Raw genomic sequence first — 17756 nt, 5'->3', positions numbered from 1 at the left:
GATAGTGCAGCGGGGTCAAAGTACTTTTCTTGTGTTCCGACCTGCCTTGCCTGCCCACATTGGTCTTCTGCCAGAGGTGCGCATCTTTCCCTCTCGACTCGCCGCACCTCTCGACTTCAGCTTTCCAGGCACCGTCCCAAACCCTTTTCGGCAATTGACAGCCGCCTAGCAAAGACACCGCCCACTTTACCGACAAGGCCTTGGTCCACGTTGCTTCTCCAATGACCTGCCATGCCTTGGCCAATGTCATTGGCAATGTCATTTGAGCGTGCGCGATCATCATCACTGACGAAGTTCGATGACGGTCTCGCAGTCCTCACTCGCTGGAAGGCTCAGCTCGAGTCCTGCAATGCCTGCCATGCCTGCACAACCTGCAAGGTCTGCCAGGTCGGCCACGCCCTGCAACATCAACAAACCAGGGTCCGGCGCCTGATCCTCAGCCGCACCCAAGGGGGGTTCGCTTCTCGAGACGGACCGTGAAAGCGTTCGGAGTCGAAGACTGCGCTTCGACAATCGTCCAGTCTTGCTCAGCGCACGTCAGCATCTGGGGCGAAAATTCTCGCCCCCTCGTACGACATGACTAGGCGAGTCGTCATGCCTCTCTTGTCCGCTCCCTCCTTCGTCGACCGTATGCCTAACGCCTAGCTTCGTGGGGCATGCCGAAACTCCATCGCCTTTTCTCGCTTCTGTCCCAAGGGGCCTCTACTCTTGTGATCTCGAGACCCGCCCTCGACGCCGTTTCGCGGGGAACATCACCAATGTGGCCAAGTTCAGGGTCCAGAACCATCACATACACGTTTTTCCACCCCAACACCCTAGCCTTCAGAACGGCCCACGGCATCGATCATTCCACAACAACTGCCGGACATTTCTCGTCGTTGCTCGTGTCGTGCCCCATTCAACGGCCCGAACCACGATCGTGGCGAGCCTGTGACTCCCCTTAGGTCAGGGCAGGGCAAGGCGTTGCACATGCAAAAGCAGGCAGCTCATCGCCGTCGTGCTGCTCAGCACCACCAGCCCCTCTGCTGTCCTCGCCTCGACTCGTCTGCGCCTGCATGAGATGAGACGAGACATGCGGCTGCCTTATCGACCCAAAGTCGCCAAAAACATCGATCTGCTTTCTTTTCTGGGCCATGTCCATTGGCGCACCCGAAACACACTGCATCGATATCACGTCGGCCATCACTGCAATCATGGACAAAATGTGCAGCGATATGCACCTCCAGGGGGGGCTCGGCTCTTTTCCCCATGCTCGACTGGGAAAGGTTCCGGTCACGCCGATCCTCGTGGCGCGCCTGAACGACCAGGGCATGCAGCTCGCGAAGTAGGAGCTTTGCCCTCCATGGTCCAATAGGCAGGCGACTACAACGCACCATCCCTGTGACGCTCCCGGCTCTATCGCGACCACACACGTGCTTCTTGGGACGGGGCGCGCATCGGTCGATAGTCAAAAGTCGCAGGAGGAGACGGAGCCTAACCCCCAAGCACATGTTTGTCGTGGCCTCGCTCATGGCAGCCGCAGCAGCACTATTGCCTTGTCCGTTCCCGTGACCATGAGCACCGCTTGCCACGTGGCCAATCAAGGAGTTGCCGGCCTGTAGTGCTGTTGCATCGTTCAATTATGTTGCTTCCTATCGATTCTGTGGGGGGATGGAAAGATGCAGCAGCAGCTCAGAACAGATTCCGTACCCATGGCTGCATCCATCTCACATGCAGTCATCGGAGCTTGGACTCCAGATTGAGCCCGACTCGGCTCGTCTCCGGTCTGCTGGGACCACACACATGTGCACCCCGTCGCGGTTGAAGACCACACAGCCAGGCGCCCGGAAGACGACGGCCCCCGGATCTGCCACACCCTCGCGATCACCTAAACATGCCACGTTGAGAGGCATCCCGCCCAACTGTGGCTTCCTGTACGACAAGCACGGACAAGCCGGTCCCGATTCGGACATATTGATCTGTCGTGACGATGCTACACTGCCCCCGCGTGCTGCCGCCTGTGGATGCTGTGACATGGGTGGCGTCTTGCGATGTACCTCATCGGTCGCGGGTGTCTTGCTGGCTTGCTGTTTTTGTGCGTGCTGTGCTATGCTAAGCCTCGGTGGTGCATGCTGATCCGGGGTCGCGCACACCATCTCGATGATTTAGTGTCCGCTGTCTGTGACCGTAGGGCTGGGACGCAGGTCCTGCCTCGTTTGGCCTGTGTGTACCGTAGGTGACTGTGATGTTGTGTTCGGGCGCAGATGAGGTTGACTCGGGGAAGCCGTCCGATGTGATACAGGAAGATGAATGAGGCCGCCGAGCAACTAGGGATGATACAGGTGCGTTCACGAGGATGTCGGGGCGTTCACGAGGGCGCCGGAGTGCGTGCATGAGGACGCCGGAGTGCGCTCACGTGTTGAGACAGGACGTTTTGCAGTTCTGTTATTCTGCCCGCTGAGGTGCCAGCCTTTGGCTGTTGTTGATGCCCATGGTTGTGCAGGACAGAAAGGAAGGACGCAAGCACCTTCGTTCTGAGGTCTTGACAAACGGACCAGGCGATACTATTCAGCTTCAGAGAGTGTGTAGATCTGGTCGTCATTCTAGACGCAGGGAATCAGTGCAGGTGGTTTGCGTACGTAGCATCTATCCGTGGCTAGCATCAGAAGTCGAGCAGCAGTCTTTTCGCCACTTGAAACGTGGTGGCTAGGGATGGCGGGGGTGACTGTCACGGCAGCATCGGATGTGTAGGTGTTACCACGCACACGTATTGTAACGCCCACCAGGGATATTTGTCTCTTAACGATGCCCACACTCTGATAGTCACGAGAGCATGGCATCGAAACGAAGGGACAGTCTGCCTTTCAGTACCGTCGACATCAATGGACTGTGGATATTTCCGGCTTTCATCCTGTACTCATGGCGAATTGTCCTCTCTCAGTAGTCATGGCGAACTGTCCGCCCTGATGCTTGTCAAGTGACTTCAACCCACTGTCCCAGCCAACAACGGATGACGAGCCAACGGCCTAGGCGCACTGCATGGAAACCACTACACGCACAAGGAGCATGCGCTGCTTGGTCGGGGCCAGTTCTCCGATCAGAAATATGCGAGGCATGAGGCGCCGATGCTGCCACCTCGTGACTCCGCCCAAGCAGCAAGTCCAGATCGAACGGCACGACTTAAAATCAGATCAACCCATTGCCCAAGATCACGGCTCCAAGTTGTCCGCAAAACCCAGCACATCTATGCGTGAGCCGTTCTCTTCGTGTGAAGGTGACATCACAGCTTTGGTGTACAGCCTGTGCTTCTGGGAGTTGACCAATCCTCCAAAGTTGGCGAATACTTCGATCCAGGGCCACCCCCTCCCGCAACCTACATATTTTTTTCCAGCCTTCCTCTTGCGAATAGGTGTATACATGTGACCGAGACGCAGATAGTGCAACCCTCTGATCAAATAAATGTCTGCGCCGTCATATACGAATTCAGCTTGTGCTTCTCCTCCAAGTGTATACCGTGCCGCAATAGTTTAAATAGTAGAACGTGAGCTTGGACAAGTCTACAATGAGCCACATCCGATGTACGGATGCCAGCGCTTGGGTTCACGGCGAGAATAGGCTCTGTTCACACTTGGAACCAAGGCCAAACGAGTTGTAGAGTCCCTCGGGACATTACGCGGACACGTGACTGCACCAACAAACATCACCAAAGTCTGTCAGCAAAAGCGACACCAGAGACCACGACCGTGAAACGACTCTTTGTCGGTAGATTGAAGCCAGACTACTGCGACTCCACGCAACGCTGGCTGAGACACAAGACGTACCCGCAGGCCCCCTTGACGAAAGAGATCTACGACCCGTTGCCGCACGAGAAGACGAAAAGGCATGCTATGCGAAAATGCCGCCCATACTCACCCTCCCTTGCCGCTGCCTTTACCCTCCACCCAGCCTAACCATGAGCTCGGGACCGGAAAGTGGCAGCCCCTCGACCCTGCGAGTCAGGTGCCCGCCATCTTGACGTCCTCCTCCTTGGAGCCGCGCTCCGGCTCGGGCGCCCTCATCATCCACGCCATGACGCCCCAGACAATCTCCATGGCTTCGATCCTCTGGTCGACGAGGAACAGATCAAACCATCGGCTCCTCCGCACCTCCAGCCCACCCCAGCTGCGCTTGCCACCGACGTACTCATCGGGCGCACCGCCTAGTACCTCGAGCAGCCGATCCGGCACCCTCACCCGCAAGATGCTGACGTGGTGGAACAGCGAGCTCACGACGAAAATGTCATCGTATCCCGCCCCCCTGGCCTTTCCAATGGCCTCATATCGTGTCTTCTGGTCCCACGACGCCGAAGGTGGACGCACCATGCGATAGTTGTCATAGATGCTCATCTGCTTCCGCGGCCGTTTGCTGACAGGCATGCCCGGTGCCGCGCCCGGTCTGGCGCCTGACGAGGATGACCCGAGCGCGGCCGTCGCCTGCTCAGCTTTCCTTTCGTTGCTTGGTGCGGCGTCCTTGTCGCCGGCAACGACGTCTCGATCGACTTCCCGACCGATAGGCCCGCCTTGGCCACCACCCCAGCGCCGTTCGGTCGTCCACCACTGCCCATCGCCGGGTCGGCGTTCCGTCTTGCCCTCGCGCGCGCGGTGCTGGGCTGTGATGAGCGCAGCGACAATCTCACGGGCAAAGTCAATGGTGTGGTCAGCTTCTGTATCAAAGTTTGCGGACGCACGGGCCGAAACGGCACCGAGAGGTCCATCCACAAGGCCCTGTCGAGCGGCATCACGGGTGCGTGGACTGCGGAAGATGAAAGTGCAACCCGAAGCAAAGTACGAGCTACGTTGGTGCGGTTCTCCTGAGCCGCTGCTGGTCTTGGAAGAAGACGCGGCGGAGGGTGCGATCAGGTGAAGACGGGGCTCAGCGCGCGACGCAGAGGCATTGCAGCCAAAGTCGTAGGCGACGAGCTTGAGAAAGGCATTCACGAGATTCTGGCGATAGTCACCAGGCATCGAGGTGCCGGCCGCCGTCCTGACAGCATGCACTGGCTCTTCCGACGGTTCTCCTTGGGTGGACACATCCGTACTCGCCGATGAGTCATCTGCGGTAGCAGCAGTAGCAGCGTCGTGAGCGGGAGGGGTAGGCTTTGAGGTGTCATCCCAAAATGTCGTGAATGCCTCCAAGCAGCGATAGAACTCGTAGGCGTTTCCCAATCGAGCCTGCTGCTGTCCCTTGAGCGGCGGCAGGCGTCTCACGACGCGATAGGCATCCTGGTTGGAGATGGACAGCTCGCGCTTGCGATCTTGGTAGGTCTGACAGCCCGGAGACTGAACGCCGGTGTTCAGAGGACGCTTGGTCTCATCGTTGCGTTGCCGGGCCTCGTCGACTGACAGCGCATCCCAGGTGGCAAAGTCGGGGACATAAGCCGGGTCGGGCAGCAAGTCAGCGACAGCCGTGTCGGGGATTACATGAACGCCGAGGGCCTCGAAGATGGAGGGCGCAACCTGGCCGGGGCGATAGACGGTCTGGATGAGGTGGACCAGAGGCTGGGCGGAGGATGCAGGTGGCGAGGGTGGTGATTGCAGCTGAGGCTGGCTGTGAGGTAGGGCGACGGGGGTCGGTGGAGGAATGTCCTTGGGATCGATTTTGGCGTACCGTGGTAGGCTAGCTATACTGGTGTAAGTTTGATGACGCCAACGTGATGGATGGCGGCGCAGAGACTCGTGTCATGGTGGCCCGCCATGGGTATAGTCATGGTCGACTGACAGACATATACAGGCCTCAGACACTGTACAGCAGAATCGGGACAGGGAATGCAGAAGGGCATCATACACAAAGCCGGAAGGCTGGCATGCCGGCATGGGGGATGGACCAGGGGAGCAGATCAAGCACGGGAAACACTGAACGCGGTATGAGGAGGCAAGCGTGGGAAGGCAAGAGTGCATGGCAGTGCTTTGGGAATCAAGATGAAGCGTTTCGCTAGGGTCGATGCGTACAGGGATGGAGGAGGGAGGCTTGGGGTGCAGGGGCGTGGTAGCAAAGACGATTTGAACGGGAAAAGAGAGAGGCAGACAGAGGCAGAGCCAAATTCGCAGGCTTACACCCAGGCTGAAACTTTGCAGACTCGAAAGCAGAGACTCGAAAGCAGAGACTCGAAAGCAGAGCATAGGAAGCAGAGCATAGGAAGCAGAGCATAGGAAGCAGAGCATAGGAAGCAGAGCATAGGAAGCAGAGACTGTGAGGAGACAAGACGCAACCGACGTACCAATGGCGGGAAAGGAGCCGAACATGACGGGGTCTGTTTAGCGGATGCTATGCGATGCCGCGTGGTTGTGATGACTGGGGGAGTTGGACAATGGCGGTCGCAGACGGCTCAGGGATCTCGCTTGCCTCCACGCCTCGTGCTATCAACCAACAGCAGCCCACGGCTATAGCCACCTGAGATGGCGGTGGGCGAGCTGATGAGCCAAAAAGTAAGGTTGTGTGATGTTCGGTCGAAGCGAGGTGGACAAGCCGGCGAACGCCTGTGCGCAGCGAGGCTTTTGGTGTGAGGTTGTTGGGCTTGGTGGAGATGGGGGGGAGATGACGATACCCGTCGATCGATGGAGGGAGAGGGGGGGGGGGTGGAGGGCGAGGCTCTGATGCCAATGGTGGTGGTGGTAAGAGTGTGCTGTGTGGTGTTCCAAAAGGCTGGCCAAGACAGCCAAGGCAAAGCTAGGTTGACTGTCTGGGTGTCTGGAAATGAGATGCTGCTGCTGCTGCTGCTGACCGGCAATCAGTTGGCGGGTGGCCCGGGAGGCGTCTCACGATGGGACGCTGGTACGATGGCGAGGCAAAGGCGACGCAGTGTACCTTGGCCTTAGAATTTGGGTGAGCAGATACCTGGGTCGGTGGCAGATAGGGAGCTCGAGCGAGTGACGTAGAGAGAGGCACACACAGAGCGAGTGTGTGAACGGCTGGAGGTGGCGGTGAGCAGCGAGAGGGTTTCGATGTAGGTATTCAGCGCACAGTCCACTGGCATTGATTTGCTCTGTCAATCCCGATATCCGTGCCTCGGGCAGAGGAGTAGTCTGTGTTGGGGAAATCGTCTGGCCGTGAGGGGATTCTCAGACGACGCGACGATTGTATTGCGAGTGACTTGACGTGGACGTAGAGGCAAGTGCAGTGTCGTGTGCACCTTCAGTTTGAGGGGTCGATTCGAGTGACGTGAGGTCAAATCAGGCAGGAAGCAACCTGGCCGTCCATTCCAGCCGGTCCAGACGTCCAGACCGCCCGGACCAGTGACGAGTGGGCGGGATTCAGGAAGCAGGGAAAGAGTGAGGGGTCGAGCCTAGGTCCTGCCCAGCGTCCACCCGCTGCCTCGAGGTATCGGTGATGTGCTGACCTGATTGGGTCAAGGCCACCGTTCTGCGGGGAGCGGCGTCGCACGGGCCGGTGCCGCCATTCGAGAACCGTGTCAGACATCAATGGGGACTGATTGGCCCTGTTCCTGGCTAGTGAGGTCTGCTCTCTGGGCACCTACCTTTTACCCAAGGCACCCAAGGTAGGTAGGTAGGTACATACAGTAAGTACATGTGGTACAGTGCTCTAGTCAGGGCCGGTGCTTTTACTTTCCCGTCTGCCTGATCCAGACGTCGTCCTCCTGCTCCCCTGAACCCTGACCCACCGCATCTGCCACACCGTCCGCACGCGAGCGTGTGTCTCTGGCGTTGACTGTCGACCGCCTTTCCCTGCCATCGAGACAGCCGTGAGCTTGCCACGCCGTCGTTCTGGCTGGGCCTTGTTTTGGATCGTGTCTCGCCAGTCGCGTGGCTGTCCTCCCTCGCTGCCCTCTAGCCCGCGCGCGCGGCTCCTCGTCGATCTCTCTCGCCTCTGGCGTTCCTTTCCTAGAATGCACCATGGACAACCTGCCATCTCAAACGGACGGGACGACAAGACGACTAGTGTCTGTCGGCGTGGCGGTGTGCCGTCGCTCATGACCATTGCCCACATCCGTTGGTTTCTTGTCTTTTGTCTAGAAAACACCATGATCGAGTCGAACCCACTCAACATGCAACGCAGAAGCCTCGGCATGATGCGTTTCTCACCTGGCCCGTGAAGCGGGTGAAACGGCAAAACATCATCTAGTACCCGTTGGTTGCCAATCGTGAACCACAGCGGGGTCCCATTCTGGAGAACCTTATGACCGAGTTTGTCTGGCCTGATCCGGCGTTGGGGGGAGAGAGAGAGGTCGAGAGGTCAGAGCAGGTCCCCCTCGGGGCGGAGACATACCCCCCTGCCTGCGTCGTAGTATTGTTATTTTCGGTTCCCCGAGTGGGTTTTCTTACTACCTCACTGTACGATGTCATGAGGCAAGGAGACAAGGAGGCACGTTGAGCACGAGCAGCGGAGGGGTCCGTCATTGTTCGTTCCGATGCAAGGAAGCGCAAGAGAAAAAAAAAGAAGGAGAAGTGAATAAAGTTGCACCACCGTTGCAGTGAAGCACCTCTGATGTGACCTCGTCTTCCCCCTTACTGCGTTTCTCAGTGTCGCGAGAAACAAGATGATACGTTCTCGTCCTTTCCATCGTACAACAGACGACGGAGAAGCCCACAAAATGGAAGCGAGGGAGAGTGAGCAAAAAAACAACCCCCCCCCCCCCCCCCCCAAAAAAAAAACAAGAATCACGAGGTGGAAAACCCGCTCGCTTGGACGTTTGCTGCTTTGCACCAGGACAGCTGATGGTTCGGGCTGCTTTCCTTTTTCAAATGGAAGGCCGGGCTGCTCGGACGCGGTAGGTTTGTCGGTAGCGCACGCCAGCTCGCTTTCTCTTGCGTTGGTGTTGGTGTTGGTCCACGACGGCACGCCAGCGTAATTATAAAGGCAGATAAACACCGCAGCGAGGATGGTGCCTGCGCAAGCGTGGCGCACGCGGGTCGAGGCAGTTGGGCAGACAAGACGACAGACAGACGGAGAAGGCGTGTGTAATGTGTATGTGTCTGTGTATGTGGTGGACTAAGCCTGCTTTAATCTAATGGGTCGAGTGGTGGTGTGTGCATTCATCACGAGAGGTGCGTCAAGTGTGTGTCGAGCTGCGTCCTGGGGCTGCCTTCTTTGCCGTACTCAAGAAGCAAGCGAGGTGGCTCATGTACGTCGTAGCACTCGGTATACTGTCAGCGGGCAGCCAGGCCGTTGAGGTCGTGATGCGCCGTACAGTAGCTCGGGGCAGACAAAAGAAGAGGAGGGTGGCATTCGATAGTCGGCTGTCAATAGCTCCACGTACCTTACAGGTGTGGCTTGTTCATGGAAGTTGGATCCGGTGCTACGACCTCCAGTCTCTACGGTACCTCCAGACGCTACAGTACATGGCTCGCGTCGAGGTTGGAAAGAGGCAATAAGTGGGCCGCCGCATTGGTCGTGCGGCAGGGATGAGGGCGCTGGGCTCCAGGGCTTCAGTGCTTCAGGTCTGTCACAGACCGGGGGCTGTCGCCTCGAGAGAACGTGTCGCCTGGAAGGAACAGTGCCCGCAGAACGGGGTGCTCCCTGCGCTTCCGACGTCAGGGCCCTCGGTGACGCCCCAAAGGTCCCAGAAGTCGACCCCCTGAAGCCCCTCATGCCCCTAATGCCCCTAGTGCCCCTGCCCTCATGCCCCTCTTGCCCCTGCCCTGCAAGGTACCATGCGCCTGCCTCTCCGTCCGACACGCTCGAGCCACAGCCCAGCCCCTGCCGAAGCCTCGTCAACCAATCCTCCCCCTCCACTGTCATCTATCAAACAACCAGCCGCCCATGCCCACGCCGGGATCAACGCCTGGCCAGGCCCCTCTGAGTCCACCAGCACATCGTCAGTCATGGCACAGCACTACGGGGACAACCCAGGACTACCACGTCAACCAGTTCAGCCAGGTCACCCAGGTCGAGGTCAACCAAGCCAGCCAGCTCGGCCTGCTGCGTGATCTCCCTTCTCCCGCTCTCGTCCTGCCCACCCCCCCCTCCAACTCTCCTCCACTCCTCCACGCCATCGTGATCCTCCTTCCGGGCCCCCTCTCCTTCGGCCAATTTTCACCACTAGCACTCCGCTTCCCATCAACCGCAATCTTACTTCGACAGGCATCACTGCAGGCATCGTTCCTCTTTGAGCCGCCAGCCTTCACCCGCTTCGCCCAACTCGTCACCTCCATACAACAAGGCAGTACCCGTCAGGACAACCTCGAGAGCTGTGCTCTCTCTCCTCTTTCCCTGCTCTCGACAACCCAACTTTGTCCAGATCATCAGCGTCTACGGCCTGTATGATCTGTTCCGCAGACTAGATGGCCGCATAGGCTTCCTTAGTTTTTGCGTCTTCTTCTTCTGGACCGACCACCCGTCTTTCGACCCGGCCGGTCTGCCTTTTTTTTTCTTCTCCTTCTCCTTGGACCTCCGGCCCGACGACAAACACGTACATTGGCGATATCGACACAGGATCGAGAGACATATCGACGGCAGACGAGACCGACGACCACATTCCTTTGCCAGGAGCGACAGGCATCGCCAAACGAAATTCAACCTATATACACCATCTCTCGACATGTCGAGCCCAAACCTCCCGGACGGGGCTTTTCTCACGAGCATCAACGGCAGGCGCTGCACCGCCATCCCCAAACAGGGCCGCCAGGAGCAGACGACGAGAGAGGCGCCGACGACGACCGCCCAGCAGCCCACGCCGACGCCTCCTGCGCGCGAGACGCCGACGCCAGCCAACCCGCCGCCTCAGCAGCAGAACCCGCCGCAAGATGACACGCCCGCGAGAGCCTCGTCCTCGCCGCAACCAGATCCGCCCCAGCGTGATCCGCCCCAGGCAGAACCACCGCGGCAGACACAAGCGGATCCTCCGCCGCCGCAGGAATCCCGTGAACCAACGAGTACATCCAGTACGACCACAGCCTCCCCTTCACCTGTCATCACTCCCTCTGCACCCCCACAACCCATCCGCACCGTCATCACACCTCCTCCCGCCTCACAAATACAGAACCCTCTCGTGCCTCCCACGCCCCAGCGGCCGCCCCCGCTGGCCGAGGACGGCCGCGGTCCCATTCTCGTGCCCTCTCTGACACCCCCCTCCCCCATCCGTCCTCCCCCATTAGCAGACGAGCAGCCCAGGCCGGGCCTGCCCTCCCTCTCCCCATCATCACCAGCCCCCGGCAGAGAGACGGGTGCCCAGTCGAGCACGACGGCCAGCGACACGACAGAAACGTCCGTCTTGGTGCCGTCGCCGCCGGCCGCGCCCGTCTTGACGCCGCCCACCTCCCCCCTCGCCCCTGTATTTCCTTCCACATCTGACACGCAGCCATCCGCTGTAGAGAGCAGTCGGACTGATCAAGAAACAGCCCCCACACAGGCCAACCCAGGAAACGTAGACGGGCCCCAGAGCGACGTCGAGGCGCCGTTGGGAGGCGCCTCGTCGACAGACGACGCCGCCTCGCTCATTACCAGCGCCCCCGTGCCCATTGGCGGAGGAGGAAGCCGAGCCGGCGAAGACGCCGTGACGACGACCGGCAGGGAGTCGCCTCTGCTCACGAGCCCGCTGCCAGGAAGCAGCGCCGACGGTGGATCCTCGGGCATGTCGGCAGCCATCATCGCCGGTGCCGTCGTCGGCGGCGTCGCTTTCCTCACCATTTGCGCGCTCCTCTTCTGGTTCTGGCGGAAGAACAAGAAGAAGAGGCGCAGCACGCTACTGACACCCCTCTCGACGCAGCCGCCGTCGATGCGCAAGGAGCGTCCCTACATCTTCGACCAGGAATCCGTCGGACCGACGCCCCGCTCGACCAAGTTCAAGGCGGCGCTCGGCTACAGCCTCATGCGTCTCCGCGGCCAGGTCGGCGGCGTCTTCTCGTTCGGTCACCGGCGCAGCTCGAGCGCCGTGCTCAGCAAGGAGCAGTCGCAGCTGGCGTACTCGGACCTTTCGGGCCACAGCCGTCACGGGTCGAACGCATCGAGCCGGGGCGCGCCGGCGGCTGTCGTCGTGACGAGCCAGGACCGCGCCCGCGACTGGTGGGACAGGCTCAAGATGGACGCCCTCTTCAACTGGCGCACGCGGAACAACGGGCCCATGGACCCTGATCCGTTCGCGTCGGTGCGCGAGAAGCAGAGCGAGACGGTCAACAACAATGTCGGTCAGCCGGACTTTTTGACGCTCCTCGGCATGGATGAGAGGGAGGTCGAGCGCGAGGCGCAGCGTCGGCGGGCCAGCCGCAAACACGGCAGCACGGCGTCGATGGACCACTTCCTCAGCGGGCTCGGCCTCAACGTCGACAAGAACCCGGACCCGTTCTCGGACAGTCACGCGCTGCCGGCGGAGCCGACGCGGGCGGCGCCGACGAACCCGTTTGACGACAGTAACGCGGTGGCGGCGCCGGGGTTCGCGGCCAATGCAGGCCAGAACTACATCGAGGCGCTGCGGCGGTCGCGCGGCACATCGATGGGCGGGCTGACGACGCGGCCGCCGAGCACGCAGGTGGCGCGGTCGTCGCGGTACGACTCGGTGTACCGCGAGTCGGGGGGCAGCGTCGACAGCTTCACGGCGCGGCGCAACAAGTGGCGGTCGGACCCGTTTGACCTCGAGCGTCCGGACCTACTGTCGAGCCAGGGCAGCAGCGTCGTCGGCGGGCGGGTGTCGGGGGCGCTGCGTCGGCCGTCGGCGGCGCACATGCGCAGCGAGAGCATGCAGAGCAAGTACAGCAGCGGCGTGGGCTCGACCGGGTGGAGCGAGCCGGGGCCGGACGTGGGGCCGACGGGGCCATCGGGGCGGTGGGACACGGACAGTCCGACGTCGGGGTACCGACCGGGCGAGCAGCGGCGCAGGCTCAGCGGCGGCAGCCAGCAGACGCAGGGCAGCGTCGGCAAGGCGATGTGAGGCCGCGAGGGCGTCGAGGTGCTGAGGCCGTGGAGGGGAGCTAGGCCGTGTTTATATACCAGGCAGGCGAAGGAGCAGAGATGTGTTTGAATACCCGACGCGGGAGACAGCGCTCGTTGCCGTTCTTTGTTGGTGCTAGTTTGGGGGCGGGGACGGGACCATGATGATTGACTATATCCATTCGCTATACCAGAGTAGGGGGGTGCAGGGACAGGACGGGAAAAGACGCCGGGCCGCACTGGCGGTGGGGATGTAGTGTAGTAGTAGATGCCTAGGCGGTCGTCTAGCAAGACACATTTTATCTGTGGCTGATAGATCTGTGATGTGATGTGGTGGTGATGTGGTGGTGGTGTGAAGTAAGTGAGGGGAAGTGATGGTGATGTGAGGTAGGTGAGTGGTGATGTGAGTGGTGATGTGAGTGGTGATGTGATGTGGTAGTGATGTGAGTGGTTTGTGAGTGGTGATAAGAGGTAGGTGAGGGGAAGCGATGTGGTGAAGCTGGGTGAGGCTGGGTCAGGCAAGGTCGTGATGTGCCTGGTGAGGCTGCACGTGTCGAGGCGCGCGGCTGACGTCGACGTGGCGGTGGAGCAGGGCGGTAGGGCTGTCCTGTCCCGTTCCTCAGCCTGCTCTCTGCTGCTCCTCTGCCCCTCCTCTGCTCCGGACCCAAGGTGGGGATGCTCCTCACCGCAAGAGTCCTGACCGATCTTACCAGGTAGGGAGCAACTTACTTTCGGGGACTCCATCTGCTGTCCCAGCCTCATTCACCATCTTCTACGTATTCACCATCTTCCACGTCCACATTCAACGTCCAACTACGTCCACTCACAGACAGCAGACACCACATCAGACCCCGCATCCAAGACCATCACCACCACCACCATTGGCCGTCTCGAGCCGCGCTGCATGACACATTGATTGCATTCGATTGCCAAAGCAGCACGATCGCCACAGCAGCACGACGGCAACGGCCCATCTTGACACATTGACCTCCCGCTGTCGACGACTGCCTGCGTGCCCGTCCCCACTCGGCTCTGTTGCCTATATCAGGACACGCTGCCTTTCTCCGCTCATCACGTCGTCACCTCGGCCTCTGCGTAGCACCACCACCCCATCGCATGCCCCCCGCGCCCCCTAGCCCAGCATCATGTGGTCCAGCCTAACCCGCCACTTCTCCTCCGCCGACATGGCCGCCGACGACGCGCCCCCCGGCCCACGCCACCTCGCCCACGCCCACACCGACCCCCTCGCCGGCGTCACGGGCGTCTACACGCCGCCGCACCTGCGCCGCACCGCGAGTCCCTTCCGCCCGCCGCCCCTCGACCCCGTCGTGCTCGACGGCCACCGCGCCGCCACGCCCGCCTCCGCCCGCCTCCTCGGCCGCGCCGTCGCCGAGGAGGTCCGCAGCCGGCTGCCCGAGCGCCTGCGCATCGTCGAGCACTGGCGCCTCGTCTACAGCCTCGCCCAGGACGGCGCGAGCCTGCACACGCTCTACGCCCGCGCCGCCGCCGTCCAGGGCGCCCGCATCGGCTTTGTGCTCGTTGTGCGCGATGATGCGGGAGGGGTACGTCTCGCCCCTTCCTCTTCCTCTCTCCTCTCCTCTCTCTGCCGAGATGTTCCTCCTCTCTCTGCCGAGATGTTCCTCTCCTCTCCTCTCTCTGCCGAGATGTTCCTCCTCTCTCTGCCGACATGTTCCTCTCTTCTCTCCCCTTCCTCTCTTCCCTCTCTCTGCCGACATGTTCCTCCCGCTGACGAACAGACCTTTGGCGCCTACCTCTCCGAACACCCGCGCCCCGCCCCCGGCTACTTCGGCAACGGCGAGTGCTTCCTCTGGCGCGCCTCGGCTATCGCCGCCCTGCCGCCGCCGCCCTCCGCCGACACGGCCCCCGCCGCGCGCAGCACGACCATCGCGCCCGACCTCCTGACGGGCGAGCCAGAGACGACACCCTCAGAGACACCCGCCGGCGCCTCGTCTCCAGCAGCACCAGCAGCACCACAGGCACAGGCACCGGCACCGGTCCCGGCCCTCCGCTTCAAGGCGTTCCCCTACTCTGGCGAGAACGAGTACTGCATCAACTGCGAGACGGGCTTCCTCAGCATGGGCGCCGGCGACGGACACTACGGCCTCTGGCTCGACGGCGGGCTCGCGCGCGGCCGCAGCGGGCGCAGCCTGACGTTTGGCAACGAGCCGCTCAGCGACGAGGGCGACAAGTTTGGCGTCTTGGGCGTTGAGCTGTGGGTGCTGGGGGCGTAGGGGCGTAGGGGCGTAGGGGGTGCTGGGGGCGTAGGGGGTGTTGAGCGGGTGCTGAGCGGGTGCTGGAGACGCAGGCGGCGAGGCTGGGTCGCGTCGGACCGAACAGAACTGCAGAGACCCATCTACGCCAGGCGAAAGACGACCAGGCGGAAAGATGTATGCCAGCCGCGGACGGCCAGAAGGACAGAAGAACAGAAGGACATGGACAAAATCAGCTAGATGAGCGAATGATACCCTATTGAACCGCCTGAGGAACACGCCTGAGGAACGAGCTGATGCCGCAGGACAAGGTCGCTCATGGACTTGTCCACATCTTGCCCCCAGATATACCTCAGATATGCCTCAGATGGTACATCTCCAAGCTATGCAGACGGCGATGCATAAGAACCTGCCCTCGGCATAGGCAACGCCACACCTCGACCACGGCGATGCACATGAGCGCCATGCTGACAAGACATGCTGACAAGACATGCTGACAAGACATGTAGACAGAAATGCTGACAAGACATGTAGACAGAAATGCAGACAGAAACACACAGACAGAAGACGCATGTGCGACCAACAGGTCATGTACACATCAGACGGACACGCACCAGGCAGACAACACAAAAAACAGTCAAAACATCCCAAAGTTCCTCAAACCGTACCTGCATGCACCGTGCCTCCATGTCTTGGGGATAGAACTGGAGAGGGCCCATCGCATTGACCGATGGGCGATGGACGCCCTCCTGGGAGGAGCGGGCTTGACCTCGCTCAGCACATACGTCAACATGGTGGTCTCCGTCATCGAATGCCGTGGACCGGTGGTGGATCGCCAGATGATGGGAACCCAGATACTGCCCCCGACCTTGGAAAGTTGGATGGGCAAGCACAAATGGCCCGGGATGCAATGGCAGTACTCGTGCAACACAGATCAACCCGACGGATCCAAGACTTGGAACAGATCCTGGCCATGATGGAACCACGCAGACAGAAGATACACACGGCAAACATACATCAAGGCACGCAGCCGCACACCAATAGAATGCTAAGAAATCGTTGCCTATCCATCGCCGGACAGCGGTCTTGCCGACCTACCCACCGCCACCGCCACGCCACGCACTGCCAAGGACGCCGTCTATCAACCTCGCCTACCGCATAATCTCCTGGTAGATCAGCTGCTTCAGCTGCTCCTTGCTCAGCGTGTCCTTGTGCTTGTCAAAGTCGAAAAACTCCTCGGGGATGGGCGGCGCCGTGGGCTCGTCATCCGGGTCGTGGTACGGCTCGAGGTACGGGTGCTTGAGCGCCTCCTCGACCGTGATGCGCTTGACCGGGTTGAAGGCCAGCAGCTTCTCGAGCAGGTCGAGCGCGAGGTCCGACGTCTTGGGGAACAGCGTGCGGAACGGCACCTTCTTCTTGAACGGCAGCGAGCGGATGTACTCGCGCGCGCGGCGCGACTTGATGCCGTAGTAGTCCTCCATCGTCGGCGTGCCGAGGACGTCGAGGATGAGCGTCAGCTGGTGGTGGTCTGTCTGCGTCAGTGGAGGCGGCACACGGCGTCGGGGCGGCAAAAACACCTACAGTCCTTGCCCGGGAACAGGGGCTTGCCGCTGAGCATCTCGGCGAGGATGCAGCCGACGGACCACACGTCGATGGCCTTGGTGTACTCCTTGAACGTCAACATGATCTCGGGCGCGCGGTACCATCGTGTCGCGACGTATTCCGTCATGAAGCCCGAGTTGTCCTCCTGCGACGCCGCCGAGCGCGCGAGGCCAAAGTCGCACACTTTCAGGTCGCAGTTGGCGTTGAGGAGCAGGTTCGAGGGCTTGAGATCACGGTGGAGGACGTTGGCCGAGTGCATCGCCTTGAGGGCGCGCAGCGTCTGGTAGATGAAGTACTGGCAGTGGTCATCGGAGAGGTCCTGGGTGCGGATGACGCGGTGCATGTCCGTCTCCATGAGTTCCTGGGCTTGTTAACCGTGCTCGCTCGTCGTCCCGGGCGCACATGCTGCTCAGCCTACCTGGATGAGGTACACCTCGTTGAACGTGTCGTAGCCGCGGGGCTTCTGAATGTCGAGGATGGAGATGATGTTCTCGTGGTTGAAGTACCTCAGAAGCTTCATCTCACGCAGGGTCCGCAGACAGAACATGGAGTGGTCGAAAGGGGTGATCTTCTTGATGGCGACCTTCTGGCCCGAAGGCTTGTGTATCGCCGAGCTGGGCGGGCGCTTGTTAGCGAGGCGGCGGGAGACGCTGGGGAACGCGCGACAGGGGAGGCGAGACATACCAGACGACACCGTAGGCGCCCTCGCCGACGACATCCTGGATGTCGTACTGCTCGCTGACGTTGAAGGAGATCTTGCGGGATCCCGAGGGATTAGGGGCGTTGCTGCGCGACATGATTCTGGTGCACGACGAGCTTGTTGGGGGTGGTCGTCTGGTGTAGAGGAGACGGCGTCAAACTGGTGGAGGATCAGGAGCTATGCAGTCCGCCTAAATTATATGGTGTTGAAGAGCCCGTCCTGGTCGCTGCTGGTGAGGCTGACAGGCTGATGTCGAAACAGAAACACACACAATAGGGCGCTTTGGTGGTCTTTGTTGGTCCGGATGATGCCGAAACAGGAACAACACAGTAGGGTGCTTGCTGGTCGAATCCAATCAATGGACTGACATGGAGGGAAAAGGGGGG

At 60.6% G+C, this 17756-nt stretch overlaps 5 protein-coding genes across 5 annotated transcripts; 3 read left to right on the top strand and 2 right to left on the bottom strand.

Moving 5' to 3' along the window:
* Positions 1-3974: 3974 nt before the first annotated feature.
* D7B24_000756 (uncharacterized protein) lies at positions 3975-6260 on the bottom strand (the record flags this gene model as incomplete). Its single annotated transcript, XM_028635008.1, has 2 exons — positions 3975-5638; positions 6236-6260. The coding sequence occupies 2 exons, from the start codon at positions 6258-6260 to the stop codon at positions 3975-3977; spliced, it is 1689 nt and encodes a 562-aa protein (XP_028492390.1).
* A 3475-nt stretch (positions 6261-9735) lies between these two features.
* Positions 9736-10239, top strand: D7B24_000755 (uncharacterized protein; the record flags this gene model as incomplete). Its single annotated transcript, XM_028635007.1, has 1 exon — positions 9736-10239. One exon carries the CDS (start codon positions 9736-9738, stop codon positions 10237-10239), a length of 504 nt encoding a protein of 167 aa, XP_028492389.1.
* A 274-nt stretch (positions 10240-10513) lies between these two features.
* Positions 10514-12838, top strand: D7B24_000754 (uncharacterized protein; the record flags this gene model as incomplete). Its single annotated transcript, XM_028635006.1, has 1 exon — positions 10514-12838. The coding sequence occupies one exon, from the start codon at positions 10514-10516 to the stop codon at positions 12836-12838; it is 2325 nt and encodes a 774-aa protein (XP_028492388.1).
* A 1144-nt stretch (positions 12839-13982) lies between these two features.
* Positions 13983-15089, top strand: OXR1 (oxidation resistance protein 1; the record flags this gene model as incomplete). The annotated part of the gene is made up of 1 exon (XM_028635005.1): positions 13983-15089. The coding sequence occupies one exon, from the start codon at positions 13983-13985 to the stop codon at positions 15087-15089; it is 1107 nt and encodes a 368-aa protein (XP_028492387.1).
* A 1130-nt stretch (positions 15090-16219) lies between these two features.
* Positions 16220-17467, bottom strand: PMK1 (MAP kinase Pmk1; the record flags this gene model as incomplete). The annotated part of the gene is made up of 4 exons (XM_028635004.1): positions 16220-16596; positions 16650-17031; positions 17089-17284; positions 17355-17467. 4 exons carry the CDS (start codon positions 17465-17467, stop codon positions 16220-16222), a joined length of 1068 nt encoding a protein of 355 aa, XP_028492386.1.
* Positions 17468-17756: the final 289 nt, after the last annotated feature.

This window comes from Verticillium nonalfalfae (genome assembly GCF_003724135.2).
Source record: "Verticillium nonalfalfae strain VnAa140/NRRL 66861 chromosome Unknown scaffold_111, whole genome shotgun sequence".
NCBI lineage: Eukaryota > Fungi > Ascomycota > Sordariomycetes > Glomerellales > Plectosphaerellaceae > Verticillium > Verticillium nonalfalfae.
The sequence above is the reverse complement of the archived record's forward strand: the minus strand, read 5'-3'. Positions and strand labels throughout refer to the sequence as shown.